Here is an 18,902-nt window from a genome sequence, read left to right on the forward strand (position 1 = left end):
CATAGAATGCAGTCATCGCCGGAAAAGCCAGCATTTATTACCCATCCCTACTTGTCCTTGAACCGAATGGCTTGTGGAAAATGTTGACATTGTTTGCCTTCAACAGCAACATCTGTGCTCATTTGACGTCAAACGTGCTCAAAATTGATTTGCTTGGGCAGCAAGGGAGCATAGTGGTTAGCACAATTGCTTCACAGCTCCAGGGTCCCAGGTTCGATTCCCGGCTTGGGTCACTGCCTGTGCGGAGTTTACGTGTTCTCCCCGTGTGTGCGTGGGTTTCCTCCGGGCGCTCCGGTTTCCTCCCACAGTCCAAAGATGTGCAGGTTAGGTGGATTGGCCATGCTAAATTGGGTAGGGTCACTGGGTTATGGGGATGGGGTGGAGGTGTGGGCTTGGGTAGGGTGCTCTTTCCCAAGAGCCGGTGCAGACTCGATGGGCCGAATGGCCTCCTTCTGCACTGTAAATTATATGATTCTATGATTTATCAACCATTTGACATCACAAGAAGCGATGAACTGACATCGCTATCAAACCGCAGCGCTCAATCACTTGTGATTAGCAAAATGACTTTGCCAAATATTTCTGACACCCAAACTAATCATAAGCCTGAATTGTATGGTTCCGTCACAGAGGGGGGCTGCGCTTGGAAAATGTGGCAAACTATTGAAAATGAAAACCGCTTATTGTCACGAGTAGGCTTCAAATGAAGTTGCTGTGAAAAGCCCCTAGTCGCCACATTCCGGCACCTGTTCGGGGAGGCTGCTACGGGAATTCCATCGACATCGGCAGGAGTGGAAAATCCCGCTGGTGGAAAATTCCCGCAAAATAATTTGTTCTCTGCCTGCCGATACGGGGCCCTGCATTTCGTGTCGCGAGTCCACGCTTGTGGCGGACTCACAACGCGGAGCAGCCCCGACAATAAGGGGCTGGTTTAGCTCACTGAGCTAAATCGCTGGCTTTTAAAGCAGACCAAGCAGGCCAGCAGCACGGTTCGATTCCCATTTGCCATGCTGATGTCCCACACTTGGAAAGATCTGTTACAGTGTGGCAGAATGGGTCCCTTTGCCAGGCGATGTTTCTCACGTCCAACAGTTGACCAATTAGTGTAGATAATGAGATATGCATTGACGACCTGGCTGCTGTGAACATAATTTCGACGGGAGGACACGAATAGTCCGACCTGCCAACACGGCAAATCTCTCCTCATCATTTGCAGCCATAGTGATGCGGATGCGAAGACCATAGAGGACAGATGGACGATTCCGTTGATGGCTAATGGCACGCTAATCAGGTACCATCTCAACACGGGAGCGAGGGCCAATCTGATCACTTTGTCAGTGTTGAAACAAGTCAAAATCAAACCGAAAATGATCCGAAGAACAATGTGGCTGAAGGACTATAAGGTCAGCAAACCACAACATTCGGAGTATGTGAGCTCGCAGTAACTGTCAAGGACAGAATGTGCATGATCACATTTTCTGTGGTGGACACAGAGCGCGAATCACTCGTAAGAGTGGAAAGCAAGGGCAGCACAGTGGCGCAGTGGGTTAGCCCTGCTGCCTCACGGCGCCGAGATCCCAGGTTTGATCCCGACTCTGGGTCACTGTCTGTGTGGAGCGTGCTTTAGCTAGAAATTATACCTTGCGTGAAAAATGGAATCGAGCCATCATTCTAGTTAAGACTGGTCTAATATCTTATATAGCTCAGACACGCAACAGGGCAGCATGGTGGCGCAGTGGTAGCACTGCAGTCTCACGGCGCCGAGGTCCCAGGTTCGATCCCGGCTCTGGGTCACTGTCCGTGTGGAGTTTGCAAATTCTCCCCGTGTCTACGTGGGTTTCGCTAACGCTAAATTGCCCTTTAATTGGAAAAAAATGAATTGGGTACTCTAAATAAAATAAAAAAATAAGAGTGGAGAGTTTGGGCCCGTGAACACTGCAGAAAGCATGGCACCCTACGATCCATCCTAAAGGCCTTTCCGGAGGTATCTCAAACCTTTGGCACTCTGCCTTTTTACGTACCGCATCCAGTTGAAGGAGAATGCGAAGCCAGCTGTGCACACGCCGAGACGTGTGCCTGCCTCGCTAAAGGAGAAACTGAAGGCGGCGTTACATCAGGTGCGTAGCGGCACCTACCAACTGAGTTAACTCCATGGTGTGTGTTACAAAGAGGAACGGTGACCTGAGGGTCTGCACGGACCCCAAAGACCTGAACCTCAGCATCAAAAGGAAGCACTTCCCCAATTCCTATGAGGGAGAAAATAGTGTGCGAGATGGCTGGAGCGACGTGTTTCAGCAAGTTGGATACGTCGCAAGGCTTCTGGCAGCTGAAGATGGACAAAGCGAGCGCTAGGCTGTGCACATTTAACACATCCTTGGGGTGTTATTGCTTCCTGAGAATACCGTTTGGCCTAATTTTGGTGTTTGAAATCTTCCATTGTGCCACAGAGCACCCAGCTGAAGGGTTAACAGGTGTCCGTGTTTATGTCGATGACATCATAATCTGGGGGTCCACATGCGAGGAGCATGACAGAAGGATTCTCAGTGTCCCACAACGGGTCACAAAAATTGGCCCCAAACTCAACAAAACAAAATGTTAATTCGGAGTGGGTACCATCACATTTTTAGGGGGCAGGCTCTTGGCACCAGGTGTGAAGCCGGATAACGAAGAGATAAAAGGGCATTCAGGCGATGCCACGTGGCACAGACAAAAAAAAACATTTTACGCATAAGAGGGATGATCAACTTTGTTGGTAAGTTTATTCCCAACCTGGCCTCCAAAATGTCCCAACTACGAGACTCGATAAATAAGGACGTAGTGTTCGAAAGGTCTCCCAAACATGAGCAGGAGTGGCTAGCATTGTGTATCTCGCTGACGACAGCTGAACTGTCCTCCCCGAGAATCCAGCGCATGATGATGAAGCTCCAACGCTACGATTGTGACGTCACCTGTACACCTTACTGCCGCTGACGCACTTTCCCGAGCCACGGCCATCAAAGAGGTACACCTGGTTAATGAGGATGTACAAGTCCATGTTAATCTCGTCACTGCATCGCTTCCAGTCTCCGATGAGAAGTCGTGCCTAATACGGGCAGAAACAGCAAAGGACGCAGTCCTACAAAAGGTAATCAAATGTCTCTGAGAGGGATGGTCTCAGTGTTCCTGCTTGGGTTATTACAATGTGGGGTCAGAATTGAGTGAGGCGAATGGCCTTCTACTGCGACAGCATTTCCTGAGGCCGCTCAACTCAAGAAGCCCCATGAAAGGCACCTGGGCATTAAGAAGTGCAAGCCCAGGGCCAGGGATACAATCAATTGGCCAGGCATCACCCAAGACATTGCAGGCATGGCCGACCACTGTGACACATGTCAGAAGTTCCACTGCAGGTGAGGCAAAGAGTTGATGCACGTGGGTGAAATCATCACAAGTCCATGGCAGAAGGCGGGCATGGACCTTCTCCACTTTGTCATGTGAGAGTACCTTTATGAAATGGATGTTTAAGTGATGTACCTTTAAGAAATGGAGCAGCTCATATTTCTGAAGTGATTTCAGAGGGTGGGGGGGAGCCGAGTTGAGCTCACTTCTGCTTTTTGGGAGTTTTATTTTCAGTTTTGAGGAAAAGAGCTTGGGTGTGTCTGTGTTTTGCAGGGAGCTGGGTCTGCTGTGATCTCTGCCAGGAAAGACTATCTCTGAATCATTTGGGTGATTTAAACTCATAATAGTAATGTCTTTAACCTGATGTGTTTCTGTTTAAAGGTGTTAAGTCTTTTGGAGGTTTGAAGGAACATTTTGAGGGATTATTTAGTGTTGTATTATTTTCAGGGTTATCTTTGAAGTAAGGGGGTGTTAAAAGGTTAAGTTGAATTCATGGAATAAACATTGTTTTGTGTTTAAAAACCCAAGTGTCCATAATTGTCATACCACACCAGGAGACCAAAAATAAAAAAATGAAATGAAAATTGCTTATTGTCATGAATAGGCTTCAATGAAGTTACTGTGCAAAACCCCTAGTCGCCACATTCCGGTGCCTGTCCGGGGAGGCTGGTACGGGAATCGAACCGTGCTGCTGGCTTGCTTGGTCTGCTTTAAAAGCCAGCGATTTAGCCGAGTGAGCTAAACCAGCCACACCAGCAAGCCATGTGCTTCAAAAGCAACAATACATTAAAGGGGGAGGTTGGTTGAACTCCATGATACATTTTGGGGTTCTGAAAACACCTCTCCCATAACAACTTCAATGGGAAAGACTAACTTTTAATTATTAATTACTCCTCAAATGATCCAGAGGGTAGCACAGTTGGTGAACTCGACTGCTCGGTGCGTCACACCACATGCCAAAGAGATTTTTGCCCGGCCTGGCATACCAAGCATTGTTATGTCTGACAACTGTCCCTGTTTCAAAAATTATGAGTGGACTGAATTTGCCCGTCACTCTGATTTTAGGCCCATCCCTTCGAGTCCTCTATATCCCCAGTCAAATGGGAAAGGGGGAAAGGGTGTGCACATTGTAAAACAGCTGCTAAAAAGGCCATTGACAGCCAGGAAGACATCTATCTGGCACTTCAAAGCTATCGTTCGGCGCCTCTTGTCAATGGGCTATCATCACACTTGCTTATGAATAGACAGCTGCGAACAACCCTGCCTTCCATTGCAACTCACCCCGTGGATCGAGGACCTACATTGGACTGTGGACGGTTCCACTCTCCAATCCCATTCTTCTGAGCACCTTATGTTATCATGCATGGAGGCACATTTCAGCATATGTTACCAACTGAGCCTCGGTCTCAACCCCACGCGTTCAGCTGGAGCAGTGACGAGCAACCTCGGCTAGTGAGTGGGCCGCAGGAGCGGTCCTCCTTCCTCTTGGTGGGCCTGAAGATGGAACCCAGGCTTGTTCACGAGCCATTATCCCATGGATAATAATTAATTCATTTAACACAAGCCGAAAACTTCAGAATGGGGGAGGGTGTAGGAGGCCACACATCTCTGTGTAATAAATTGATGCACTATCAATTACGACGAGATGAGAGTTGAGAGTAATCGAGGCTTTATTACTGATGCAACCATCAATTCATTCAGAGACACGAGTTGAAGTAAACTGTGGCTTTAATCAGCTTACAACTGAGCCTGCCTGCGACGATATTGAACTGAGGGCGGACTCGTAGGACCGCAGCACTTATACTTCCTGCTGGGGACGGAACCAAGGGCGGAGCCCTGTACATGCTCATCTCCCCTTGTGGGCAGAGCCGCCCAACGGCTCACAGATGGAGCCCACAGGGACACAGTAATGTACAGTGTGAATTTATAGTGGTTACACATTCATCACATTCACCCCCTGTTAAAAAATCAAGTCCGGCGGGGGAGACGGGTCTATAAGTTCAGTCGGTCCGGCGCTCGAATCATGCGTTGGGACCGACGGAGCACTGGTGTTGCAGCCGTTTCGGATGGCTGTGGAAGGATGTTCGGTGCGGGTCCGGGGCTGGACTCCAGGGGTGGTTCTTCCAGAGCTTCGTTCCTGCGGACCGGTGTGGCGTGTGGAAGGGGGCGCGGGAAGCAAATAGGTGCAGGGGCGCAGGGCGTGGGAGGTCGGGTGGGGTGTAGTGTGGGGGGGTACCTCGGCGGTAGTGGTAGTAGATCCTGCGGGTGCCAGGTCCCGGAGGGAAACGGTGTCCTGTCGGCCATCGGGGTGTTCGACAAACGTGTAGTGGGGGGGTTGAGTGCAGGACCCTCTCTACCAGGGGGTCTTTTTAACGTGTCCGGACGTGCTTTCGAAGGAGGTCATGGCTCAGTGTCCTCAACCAGGGCGGAAGCGAGACCCCCGTGGTCGTGCCCCTAGGGAAGGCAAAGAATCGATCGTGAGGAGTCTGATTTGTGGCCGTACAAAGGAGGGACGTAATAGCATGGAGCGCTTCGGGGATGACCTCCTGCCTGTGGGAGGTCGGGAGATTCCTGGACCGGAGGGTCAGTAGGACGGTCTTCCAGACCGTCGCGTTCTCCCTTTCCACCTGCCCGTTCCCCCTGGGGTTGTAGCTGGTAGTCTTGCTCGAGGCGATGCCCTTACTGAGCAGGTACTGACGCAGCTCGTCGCTCATGAAGGATGAACCACTGTCACTGTGGACGTAGCTGGGGAAACCAAACAGGGTGAAGACACTGTGCAGGGCTCTGATGACTGTATGGGAGGTCATATCGGGGCACGGGATAGCAAATGGGAAACGGGAGAATTCATCTATAATATTGAGAAAGTAGATGTTACGGTTGGTCGACGGGAGGGGCCCTTTGAAATCAATACTCAGGCGTTCAAAGGGCCGGGATGCCTTTACCAGGTGGGCTTTGTCTGGTCTATAGAAGTGCGGTTTACACTCCGCGCAGATCGGGCAATCCCTGGTGATGGCTTTCACCTCCTCGGTGGAGAAAGGCAGATTGCGGGCTTTGATGTAGTGGGCGAGCCGGGTGACCCCCAGATGGCAGAGGTCATTGTGGATAGCCTGTAGTCGGTCGTCTTGCGCGCTGGCACATGTGCTGCGTGACAGGGCATCTGGGGGCTCATTGAGCTTCCCAGGACGATATACAATATCATCATTATAGGTGGAGAGTTCGATCCTCCACCGCAAGGTTTTGTCATTCTTGATTCTGCCCCTTTGCGAGTTGTCGAACATGAAGGCAACCGATCTCTGGTTGGTGATGAGGGTAAACCTCCTACCAGCGAGGTAGTGCCTCCAGTGCCGTACGGCTTCCACAATGGCTTGAGCTTCCTTTTCGACTGAGGAGTGTCGAAGTTCCAAAGCGGAGAGGGTTTGGGAAAAGAAAGCTACTGGCCAACCTGCCTGGTTCAGAGTGGCAGCGAGAGCGACCTCTGAGGCGTCGCTCTCCACCTGAAAGGGGACGGATTCATCCACCGCCCACATGGCGGCTTTGGCAATGTCCTCCTTGAAGGCGTGGCAAGCCTCGGCTCTCAGTGGGAAGAGTGTAGCCTTAAATAGTGGGCGGGCTTTGTCCGCATACTGGGGGACCCACTGGTCGTAGTATGAGAAAAATCCGAGGCACCTCTTGAGGGCCTTGGGACAGTGAGGGAGAGGTAGTTGTAAGAGGGGGCGCATACGGTCAGGGTCGGGTCCTAGGACCCCGTTTTCCACGACGTAGCCGAGGATGGCTAGTCTGGTTGTGCGGGAATAGCATTTCTCCTTATTATAGGTGAGGTTGAGTTTTTGGGCGGTTTGGAGAAATTGGTGGAGGTTGGCGTTGTGGTCCTGCTGATCATGGCCGCAGATGGTGACATTGTCCAAGTATGGAAACATGGCTAGCAGCCCGTACTGGTCCACCATTCAGTCCCATTGCTCATTGGAACACCAAAACCCCGTTCGTAACGCCAAAGGGAACCCTGAGGAAATTGAAGAGGTGGCTGTCTGCCTCGAACACCGTGTAGTGGCGGTCCTCCGGGCAGATTGGGAACTGGTGGTATGCAGACTTCAGATCCACTGTGGAGAATATGCGGTACTGGGTGATCTGATTTACTATGTCCGCAATCTCGGGGAGGGAGTACGCATCAAGGTGTGTGAACCGGTTAATGGTTTGGCTGTAATCAACCACCATCCAAAACCTTTCCCCGGTTTTGACGACTACCTGAGCTCTCCAGGGGCTGTTACTGGCCTCTATGACTCCCTCACGTAGGAACCGCTGGACTTAGGCTCTAATAAACACCCTGTCCTGCAGGCTATATCTCCTGCTGCGAGTGGCCATGGGTTTGCAGTTAGCGGTGAGATTAGCGAAGAGTGGAGGGGGGTCGATTTTCAGAGTTGCGAGGCTGCATATAGTGAGTGGGGGAAGGGGTCCGCCGAAGCTGAGTGTTAGGCTCCTGAGGTTGCACTGGAAATCCAGTCCTAGGAGGAGGGGGGGGCGCAGAGGTCTGGGAGTACATACAGCTGGAAGTTGGTGTAGTTGGTGCCCTGTATTGTTAACGTCGCAGTAGTGCGCCTTTGTATCTGAATGGAGTGCGATCCCAAGGCGAGGGAGATAGTTTGCTGTGTCGGGAATATCGGGAGCGAGCAGCGCCTTACCGGATCTGAGTGAACGAAGCTCTCAGTGCTCCCGGAGTCGAACAGGCACGGTGTCTCGTATCCGTTGATTTGGACGGAGATCATGGAGCTTTTGAGGTGCTTTGAGGTGCACTGAGCTGCGGGTAGTCGGTGGCATGGTCGGCGGTGCTGGAGCGGCCCCGTGATGACTGTCCGCGGAGATCATAGTCATCGAGTGGCACATGGGGTGATGGCCAAGATATCGGCCCCCGTTGATCGCACGTGGCGGGCGGCGAGGAAGATGGCGCCCAAGATGGCGGCCCCCATGAATCACACATGTTGTGCGGAGGTGGAGTCGGCAGACACGCTGCCACATTGCGGGGTCTGCGGGCCTGTGAGTTGGAGGAGCGAGTGTTTGGGTGAGGGTTCGAGTTAGAGTTTTTAGCTTTGGCCAGGCAGACCTTAGCAAAGTGCCCTTTCCGCCCGCAGCTGCTGCAGGTCACGTTGCGGGCCGGGCAGTGCTGCCGGGAGCGTTGGGGCTGGCCGCAAAATAGGCACGATAGCCCTCCGTGGTGGGCGGGTGGCCGCACGGCGCAGGCCTGGGGCAGTCTCTGGTCGGGGGTCCACGATGGGGTCGCATGATCGGCCGGGAATGCATTTAAACTTTGGAAAGCGACCTCTAACGAGGTTGTTAGTTTTACCGCGTCCTCCAGGTCCTGGGCCCCTTTCTCGAGAAGACGCTGCCGCACATAATTGAATCGGACCCCTGCAACGTACACGTCTTAGACGGCGAGTCCCATGTGCTGGGAGGCTGTCACAGCCTGGAAGTTACATTCTCGTGCTAGAGCTTTAAGGTTGCGCAGGTAGTCTTCTAGCGACTCCCCAGGGCGCTGGCGGCGAGGTGTAAAGATGTGCCGCGCGTAGACTTCATTCATGGGCCGCACGTACAGGCGGTCGAGTATCGCGAGGGCCTCAGTATAAGAGTCAGTTACATCAAGTTGAGTAGAAATACGATGGCTCACCCGTGCGTGGAGAAGACTGAGTTTCTGTTCTTCTGTAACAGAGGAGGTAGTCGATGCAGCCAGTGCGGCCTTGAAGCACCGAAGCCAATGCAAAAATATTTCCTTTGCCTCTGCGGCCTGTGGGTCGAGTTCCAGTCGGTCAGGTTTGAGGGCTGATTCCATAGTAGTTCTTTAAGCCGATTAAATTGATGCGACCATCAATTCACTCTGAGACACGAGTTGAAGTAAACTGTGGCTTTAATCGGCTTACGACTGAGCCTGCCTGTGACTATACGAAACTTGAGGGCGGGCTCGCAGGACCGCAGCACTTATACTTCCTGCTGGGGGCGGAGCCAAGGGCGGAGCCCTGTACATGCTCCTCATCTCCCCCTGTGGGCAGAGCCGCGCAACGGCTCACAGATGGAGCCCACAGGGACACAGTAATGTACAGTGTGAATTTATAGTGGTTACACATTCACCACAATTACACAGAGATGTGTAGCTTCCCGCAGCAGCTGACAAAATGGCTGCTGTACAGAGAGCCGGCAGGCAGGGATCTACCCCCGTACCTGTAGTACAGGAGCCTTACCGTAATACCCATACTAATACAACAGTGGTGAATACCACAGAGGGGGAGGGGGGGAAGGCGGAGGGAGGGGGGAGGGAAGTGGGGAGGGAAGGAGGGGGAGGGAAGGAGGGAGGGAGGGAGGAGCACGAGGGAGGGAGGAGAAGGGGAGGAGGGAGGGAGGGAGGAGGAGGAGGGAGGGAGGAGGAGGGAAGGAGGAGGAGAGAGGGAGTAGTGGAGGGAGGAGGAGGAGGAGGGAGGAAGGAGGAGGAGGGACTGCGAAGGAGGAGGGAGGGAGTGAGGAGGGAGGGAGGGAGTGAGGAGGGAGGGAGGCAGGAAGGAAGGAGGGAGGTAGGGGGGAGGGAAGGAGGCAGAGGGAGGGATGGATGGAGGAGGGATGGAGGGAGGGAGGAGGGAGGGGGTGAGGAGGAGGGAGGGGGTGAGGGGGGTGAGTGGGAGGGAGGGGGTGGGAGGGGTGAAGGAGGGGGAGGGAGGGGGCGGTAGGGGTGAGGAGGAGGAGCAGGGAGGGAGGGGAGGGAGAGGGGAGGGGGAGAGGGGAGGGGGAGAGGGGAGGGGAGAGGGGGAAGGGAAGGGGAGGGAAGGAAGGGAAGGGGAGGGAAGGAGGGGGAGGGGAGGGAAGGAGGGGGAGGGAAGGAGGGGGAGGGAGCAGGAGGGAGAAGGAGGGGGAGGGAGGGAGGGAGGAGGAGGGAGGAGGAGGCAGGGGTAGGGGGAGGGAGGAGGAGGGAGGGGAAGGGAGGGGTAGGGGGAGGGACGAGGAGGGAGGGGGAGGGAGAAGGAGGGAGGGGGAGGGAGGAGGAGGGAGGAGGAGGAGGGAGGGGGAGGGAGGAGGTTGAAAAAAATGCCAACGGTCGAGGGAAGAAACCCGTAAGTCGCCCTCAGTTGGCCACTGGATGGGAAGGCCATCCGAGGGAGGGGAGGAGGGAGGGAGGGATGAGGAGGACGGAGGGGATGAGGAGGAGGGAGGGGATGAGGAGGAGGGAGGGGGGATGAGGAGGAGGGAGGGAGTGAGTTGGAGGAGGGAGGTGGAGGAGGAGGAGGGAGAGGAGGAGGAGGGAAGGGAGAGGAGAAGGAGGGAGGGGAGGAGGGAGGGGTGGAGGAGGAGGAGGGAGGGGTGGAGGAGGAGGAGGGAGGGGTGGAGGAGGAGGAGGGAGGGAGAGGAGGAGGGAGGGAGGGGAGGAGGAGGGTGGGAGGGGAGGAGGAGGGAGGGAGGGGAGGATGAGGGAGGGAGGGGAGAAGGAGGGAGGGAGGGGAGAAGGAGGGAGGGAGGGGAGAAGGAGGGAGGGATGGGAGAAGGAGGTAGGGAGGGAGGGGAGAAGGAGGGAGGGAGGGAGGGGAGAAGTAGGGAGGGAGGGGAGAAGGAGGGAGGGAGGGAGGGGAGAAGGAGGGAAGGAGGGAGGGGAGAAGGAGGGAGGGAGGGAGGGAGGGGAGAAGGAGGGAGGGGAGAAGGAGGGAGGGATGGGAGAAGGAGGGAGGGAGGGGAGAAGGAGGGAGGGAGGGAGGGGAGAAGGAGAGAAGGAGGGAGGGGAGAAGTAGGGAGGGGAGAAGGAGGGAGGGAGGGGAGAAGGAGGGAGGGAGGGGAGAAGGAGGGAGGGAGGGAGGGGAGAAGGAGGGAGGGAGGGAGGGAGGGGAGAAGGAGGGAGGGGAGAAGGAGGGAGAGAGGGAGGGTAGAAGGAAGGAGGGAGGGGAGAAGGAGGGAGGGAGGGAGGGAGGGAGGGGAGAAGGATGGAGGGAGGGAGGGGAGAAGGAGGGAGGGAGGGAGGAGAGAAGGAGGGAGGGGAGAAGGAGGGAGGGAGGGAGGAGGGAGGAAGGAGGGAGGGAGGGAGGGGAGAAGGAGGGAGGGAGGGGAGAAGGAGGGAGGGGAGGAGGGGTGGGGGGAGGAGGAGGGAGGGAGGGAGGGGAGAAGGAGGGAGGGAGGAGGGAGGGAGGGAGGGGAGAAGGAGGGAGGGAGGAGGAGGGAGGGAGAGGGAGGGAGGGAGGGGAGGAGGAGGGGTGGGAGGGGAGGAGCAGGGAGGAGGAGGGAGGAGACAGGGAGGAGGAGGAGGCAGGGAGGAGGAGGAGGGAGGGAGGAGGAGGGAGTAGGAGGAGGAGGGAGGGAGGGAGGAGGAGGAGGGCGGGAGAAGAGGAGGAGGAGGGCGGGAGAAGAGGGGGAGGAGGGAAGTGGGGAGGAGGGAGGGAGAAGAGGGGGAGGAGGGAGGGGGGAAACTGCATCAGTATATATCCACAAGACTGACTGGGAGCAGAGTGGGAGTGAGTGAGTGAGTGAGTCCTGTGCTGCCTCACATTCCTCCCAATGCTGTACCTCTCCCAGGCAGTTTCTTGTCAGTTTCATGAACAGCCCTGTCCATTTCACCAGTGGTGGGATTGTCTGATACAGGCACTGACCCGCGGGGCCGGAGCAATAACTTCCACCGGAGGGAGGGAGGGAACGAGCCTGTGACAGTTTCGTCCCTCCTGACAGAGAGAGTTTTGAAGCAAAAAAAAGTGCAGCGCAGCGACCGAAATTCCTCTGGGAGAGGAGTTAGTGGATTTGCCACAATCCGGGGCGCAATGTATCCCTTAACTGGGCACCTGGTACTCTTACTGACCTGCTGCCCGCTGGTAAGTTTGCTTTTCATTTTGTCTTGTCTCATCGCTTGTGGAACTAAATGTGACAACTCCCAAATCCTTCTTTCCATTGTCAGGTTCAGTGGAGTTGGATTTTTATTAAGTGTTATTTATCTTCCTCCTCCCACCCCCCATAATATTTACAGTATTTTTAAAACAAGGAATCAAGACATCAATGATTTGGGGAATGATCGGGCAGCACGGTAGCATAGTGGTTAGCACAATTGCTTCACAGCTCCAGGGTCCCAAGTTCGATTTCGGCTTGGGTCACTGTCTGTGCGGAGTCTGCACGTTCTCCCCGTGTGTGCGTGGGCTTCCTCCGGGTGCTCCGGTTTCCTCCCACAGTCCAAAGATGTGCAGGTTAGGTGGATTGGTCATGATAAATTGCCCTTAGTGTTGGGTGGGGTTAGTGGGTTATGGGGTTAGGGTGGAGGTGTTGACCTTGGGTCGGGTGCTCTTTCCAAGAGTCGGTGCAGACTCGATGGGCCGAATGGCCTCCTTCTGCACTGTAAATTCTTTGAAAACTATGATTTAGGTGAAGGAACTGAACGTGCAGCTATATGAAATGAAATGAAAATCACTTATTGTCACGAGTAGGCTTCAATGAAGTTACTGTGAAAAGCCCCTAGTCGCCACATTCCGGCGCCTGTCCGGGGAGGCTGGTACGGGAATCGAACCGTGCTGCTGGCCTGCTTGGTCTGCTTTAAAAGCCAGCGATTTAGCTCAGTGAGCTAAACCAGCCCCTATATTTGTCCATGACACCAAGACAGCTGGGAAAGCAAGTGGTCAGGAGGAGCTATACTCTGCAAAGGGATCAAGACAAGGTTAAGTGAGTGGGATAAACATGAGCAGATGGAGTGTGATGTGGGGAAAGGTGAATTTCGTCACTTTGGCGGGGAGAATAGTTTTGTAAGAGGCAACAGAGAGTCCACACGGAGTTGGTCGAGAAAGAGAACTTACTTTATCTCACACTAACTATTGTGTACGCCTCCAGCCCTTCACCACTGTGTTGGTGCCTGACGGGCCGACTCTATTTACACTATGTTAAGGGTCCCTTAACTCTATGTTAAGGGTCCCCCGTCCCGATATGGGGGCTGCTCGTATTCGGCAAGGTCGGCACGGTAGCTCAATGGTTATCACTGTTGCTTCTCAGCTCCAGGGTCCCAGGTTCGATTCCCCGCTGGGTCACTGTGTGTGCGGGAGTCTGCACGTTCTCCCCTGTGTCTGCGTGGGTTTCCTCCGGGTGCTCCGGTTTCCTCCCACAGTCCAAAGATGTGCAGGTTAGCTGGATTGCCCCTTAGAGTCCAAAAAAAAAGGTTAGGTGGGGTTACTGGGTTACGGGGATAGGGTGGAGGTGTGGGCTGAAGTCGGGTGTTCTTTCCAAAGGCTGGTGCAGTCTGTGGGCTGAATGGCCTCCTTCTGCACTGTAAATTGGCTGAACTCTGGATGCAGAGAGATCTGGGTGGCCTGGTATATGGATCAGAAACAGTTACTGCAGAGATACAGCAAGTGATGAGGAAGGCAAATGCAATGTAACCACTTGTTGCAAGGGGTGGTTTTGCTACAGATGTAGAGGGCATCGGTGAGACCACATCTAGAATTTTGTGTACAGTTTTGTCTGCTTATTTGAAAAATATATGTATATATATGTATATATATGAGCTTGTGGCATTTGAGTGCTACAGTGAGAGTTTGGTGACTGAGGGAGTTAGGTGAGGAGGGAGTAAGGTGCTCCTTACATTTCATTTCCTATATTTATCAAAGAGCGTGAAGGGAACCAGGAGTTTAGAGTACAGCTGACTGGGAGCAGAGTCGGAGGGCGGAGGTCCAGTTGGTCCACAGGGCAGCTAATTCTGTAAAGTAAGAGGGGATGGAGGCTAGGGCAGTTGCATGCTCCTCCTGTAGGATGTGGTGGTGAGGGATACCACTGGTGTCCCCGCTGACTATACCTGCGGGAAGTGCACCCAACTCCAGCTCCTCAGAGACCGTGTTAAGGTACTGGAGCTGGAGCTGGACGAACTTCGGATCATCCGGGAGGCAGAGGGGGTCATAGAGAAGAGTTACAGGGAGGTAGCCACACCAAAGGTACTGGACAAGAGTAGCTGGGTTACAGTCAGGGGAAAGAAAACTAACAGGCAGACAGTGCAGGGATCCCTCGTGGCCATTCCCCTTCAAAACAAGTATACCGTTTTGGATGCTGTTGGGGGGGATGACCTACCGGGGGAAGGCCCCAGCGGCCAGGTCTCTGGCACTGAGTCTGGCTCTGGGGCTCAGAAGGGAAGGGGGGAGCATAGAAAAGCAATAGTAATAGGAGATTCAATGGTTAGGGGAATAGATAGGAGATTCTGTGGTCGCGAGCGAGACTCCCGAAAGGTATGTTGCCTCCCGGGTGCCAGGGCCAGGGATGTCTCGGATCGTGTCTTCAGGATCCTGAAGGGGGAGGGTGAGCAGCCAGAAGTCGTGGTGCACATTGGTACCAACGATGTAGGTAGGAAAAAGGGTGTGGAGGTAATAAACAAGTTTAGGGAGTTAGGCTGGAAGTTAAGGGCCAGGACAGACAGAGTTGTCATCTCTGGTTTGTTGCCGGTGCCACGTGATAGCGAGGCTAGGAATAGGGAGAGAGTGCAGTTGAACACGTGGCTGCAGGAATGGTGTAGGAGGGAGGGCTTCAGGTATTTGGATAATTGGAGCGCATTCTGGGGAAGGTGGGACCTGTACAAGCCGGACGGGTTGCATCTGAACCAGAGGGGCACCAATATCCTGGGGGGGAGGTTTTCTAGTACTCTTCGGGAGGGTTTAAACTAATTTGGCAGGGGAATGGGAACCGGATCTGTAGTCCAGCAACTAAGGTAGACGATAGTCAGGACGCCAAAGCACGTAGTGATGCAGTGGGGAAGGTAACAATGACAAAGGAGAGTACTTGCAGGCAAGGAGATGGGTTGAAGTGTGTATACTTTAATGCAAGAAGCATCAGGAATAAGGTGGGTGAACTTAATGCATGGATCGGTACTTGGGACTACGATGTGGTGGCCATCACGGAAACTTGGATAGAAGAGGGGCAGAAATGGTTGTTGGAGGTCCCTGGTTATAGATGTTTCAACAAGATTAGGGAGGATGGTAAAGAGGTGGGGGGGTGGCATTGTTAATTAGAGATAGTATAACAGCTGCAGAAAGGCAGTTCGAGGGGGATCTGCCTACTGAGGTAATATGGGTTGAAGTTAGAAATAGGAAAGGAGCAGTCACCTTGTTGGGAGTGTTCTATAGGCCCCCCAATAGCAGCAGAGATGTGGAGGAACAGATTGGGAAACAGATTCTGGAAAGGTGCAGAAGTCACAGGGTAGTAGTCATGGGCGACTTCAACTTCCCAAACATTGAGTGGAAACTCTTTAGATCAAATAGTTTGGATGGGGTAGTGTTTGTGCAGTGTGTCCAGGAAGCTTTTCTAACACAGTATGTAGATTGTCCGACCAGAGGGGAGGCCATATTGGATTTAGTACTTGGTAATGAACCAGGGCAGGTGATAGATTTGTTAGTGGGGGAGCATTTTGGAGGTAGTGACCACAATTCTGTGACTTTCACTTTAGTAATGGAGAGGGATAGGTGCGAGCAACAGGGCAAGGTTTATAATTGGGGGAAGGGTAAATACAATGCTGTCAGACAAGAATTGAAGTGCAGAAGTTGGGAACATAGGCTGTCAGGGAAGGACACAAGTGAAATGTGGAACTTGTTCAAGGATCAGGTACTGCGTGTCTTTGATATGTATGTCCCTGTCAGGCAGGGAAGAGATGGTCGAGTGAGGGAACCATGGTTGGCAAGAGAGGTTGAATGTCTTGTTAAGAGGAAGAAGGAGACTTATGTAAGGCTGAAGAAACAAGGTTCAGACAGGGCGCTGGAGGGATACAAGATAGCCAGGAGGGAACTGAAGAAAGGGATTAGGAGAGCTAAGAGAGGGCATGAAAAATCTTTGGCGGGTAGGATCAAGGAAAACCCCAAGGCCTTTTACACATACGTGAGAAATATGAGAATGACTAGAGTGAGAGTAGGTCCGATTAAGGACAGTAGCGGGAGATTGTGTATTGAGTCTGAAGAGATAGGAGAGGTCTTGAACAAGTATTTTTCTTCAGTATTTACAAATGAGAGGGGCCATATTGTTGGAGAGGACAGCGTGAAGCAGACTGATAAGCTTGAGGAGATACTTGTCAGGAAGGAAGATGTGTTGCGCGTTTTGAAAAACTTGAGGATAGACAAGTCCCCCGGGCCTGACGGGATATATCCAAGGATTCTATGGGAAGCAAGAAATGAAATTGCAGAGCCGTTGGCAATGATCTTTTCGTCCTCGCTGTCAACAGGGGTGGTACCAGAGGATTGGAGAGTGGCGAATGTCGTGCCCCTGTTCAAAAAAGGGAATAGGGATAACCCTGGGAATTACAGGCCAGTTAGTCTTACTTCGGTGGTAGGCAAAGTAATGGAAAGGGTACTGAGGGATAGGATTTCTGAGCATCTGGAAAGGCATTGCTTGATTAGGGATAGTCAGCACGGATTTGTGAGGGGTAGGTCTTGCCTTACAAGTCTTATTGAATTCTTTGAGGAGGTGACCAAGCATGTGGATGAAGGTAAAGCAGTGGATGTAGTGTACATGGATTTTAGTAAGGCATTTGATAAGGTTCCCCATGGTAGGCTTATGCAGAAAGTAAGGAGGCATGGGATAGTGGGAAATTTGGCCAGTTGGATAACAAACTGGCTAACCGATAGAAGACAGAGAGTTGTGGTGGATGGCAAATATTCAGCCTGGAGCCCAGTTATCAGTGGCGTACCGCAGGGATCAGTTCTGGGTCCTCTGCTGTTTGTGATTTTCATTAACGACTTGGATGAGGGAGTTGAAGGGTGGGTCAGTAAATTTGCAGATGATACGAAGATTGGTGGAGTTGTGGATAGTGAGGAGGGCTGTTGTCGGCTTCAAAGAGACATAGATAGAATGCAGAGCTGGGCTGAGAAGTGGCAGATGGAGTTTAACCCTGACAAGTGTGAGGTTGTCCATTTTGGAAGGACAAATCTGAATGCGGAATACAGGGTTAATGGTAGGGTTCTTGGCAATGTGGAGGAGCAGAGAGATCTTGGGGTCTATGTTCATTGTTCTTTGAAAGTTGCCACTCAAGTGGATAGAGCTGTGAAGAAGGCCTATGGTGTGCTAGCGTTCATTAGCAGAGGGATTGAATTTAAGAGCCGTGAGGTGATGATGCAGCTGTACAAAACCTTGGTCAGGCCACATTTGGAGTACTGTGTGCAGTTCTGGTCACCTCATTTTAGGAAGGATGTGGAAGCTTTGGAAAAGGTGCAGAGGAGATTTACCAGGATGTTGCCTGGAATGGAGAGTAGGTCATACGAGGAAAGATTGAGGGTGCTGGGCCTTTTCTCATTGGAACGGAGAAGGATGAGGGGCGACTTGATAGAGGTTTATAAGATGATCAGGGGAATAGATAGAGTAGATAGTCAGAGACTTTTTCCCCGGGTGGAACACACCATTACAAGGGGACATAAATTTAAGATAAATGGTGGAAGATATAGAGGGAATGTCAGAGGTAGGTTCTTTACCCAGAGAGTAGTGGGGGCATGGAATGCACTGCCTGTGGTAGTAGTTGAGTCGGAAAATTTATGGACCTTCAAACGGCTATTGGATAGGTACTTGGATTAGGGTAGAATAAGGGAGTGTAGGTTAACTTCTTAAGGGCAGCACGGTAGCATCGTGGATAGCACAATTGCTTCACAGCTCCAGGGTCCCAAGTTCGATTTCGACTTGGGTCACTGTCTGTGTGGAGTCTGCACATCCTCCCCGTGACTGCGTGGGTTTCCTCCGGGTACTCCGGTTTCCTCCCACAGTCCAAAGATGTGCAGGTTGGGTGGATTGGCCATGACAAATTGTCCAAAATTCTATGATTAACCTAGGACAAAAGTTCGGCGCAACATCGTGGGCCGAAGGGCCTGTTCTGTGCTGTATTTCTCTATCTAAGCCATTCAGAGGAGACTCGCTCGACTCATTCCTGGGATAAGGGTCCTTGGTGTTGTCTCTGATGCACTATCAAATACGACGAGACGGGAGTAGAGAGTAAAGGTGTGAGCAAAAGGTGGACAGACTGTGCCTGTATCCATTGGGGCTTCGAAGAATGAGAGGTGATCTTATTGAGACATTTGAGATCCTGAGGGGACTTGACAGGGTGGATGCTGGACGAATGCTTTCCCCGTGCGGGGGTGGGGGGGAGGGGGGAGACTAGAACCAGGCAGACACTGTTTAAAAATAAGGGGCGCAATTCTCCGCACTCACGATGGTGCGGAGAATAGCGGGGTTCGTAAATTTTTACGGCCACGCTAGTCTGACGCCCTCCCACTATTCTCCCCCCCCCCCCCCACGTTTTTTTATGGCGAGCAGCGATTCTCAGCTGGCCGATGGGCCGAGTTCCAAGCCCTTTATGGCCATTTTTACGAACGGCAAACACACCTGGTCTGGCCGTTCGTAAAAACGGCCGTAAAGTCCCGATCTTGCCAACCATGGCACCGATTGGCACGGCAGTACCACGGCCGTGCCAAGGGTGCCATGGGCCCGCGATCGGTGCAGCGGGTCCGATTCCCGCGCACTCTTTGTCCTTCCGCCGCCCCGCTGTATCACTTCGCGGGGCGGCTGAGGGGCATCCCGGCCTGCGCATGCGC

General features: G+C 53.1%; 1 protein-coding gene across 1 annotated transcript in view; it reads left to right on the forward strand.

The window, feature by feature from the left end:
- Positions 1-1,268: 1,268 nt before the first annotated feature.
- Positions 1,269-18,902, forward strand: part of ghrhra (growth hormone releasing hormone receptor a) — a 90,202-nt gene continuing 72,568 nt past the window's right edge. The window contains exons 1-2 of the mRNA XM_038796465.1: positions 1,269-1,403; positions 2,031-2,117. Of these exons, the coding sequence (XP_038652393.1) occupies positions 1,269-1,403; positions 2,031-2,117 (222 nt within the window). The remainder of the gene's footprint in view (positions 1,404-2,030; positions 2,118-18,902) is intronic.

This window comes from Scyliorhinus canicula, chromosome 5 (genome assembly GCF_902713615.1).
Source record: "Scyliorhinus canicula chromosome 5, sScyCan1.1, whole genome shotgun sequence".
NCBI classification, from domain to species: Eukaryota; Metazoa; Chordata; class Chondrichthyes; order Carcharhiniformes; family Scyliorhinidae; genus Scyliorhinus; species Scyliorhinus canicula.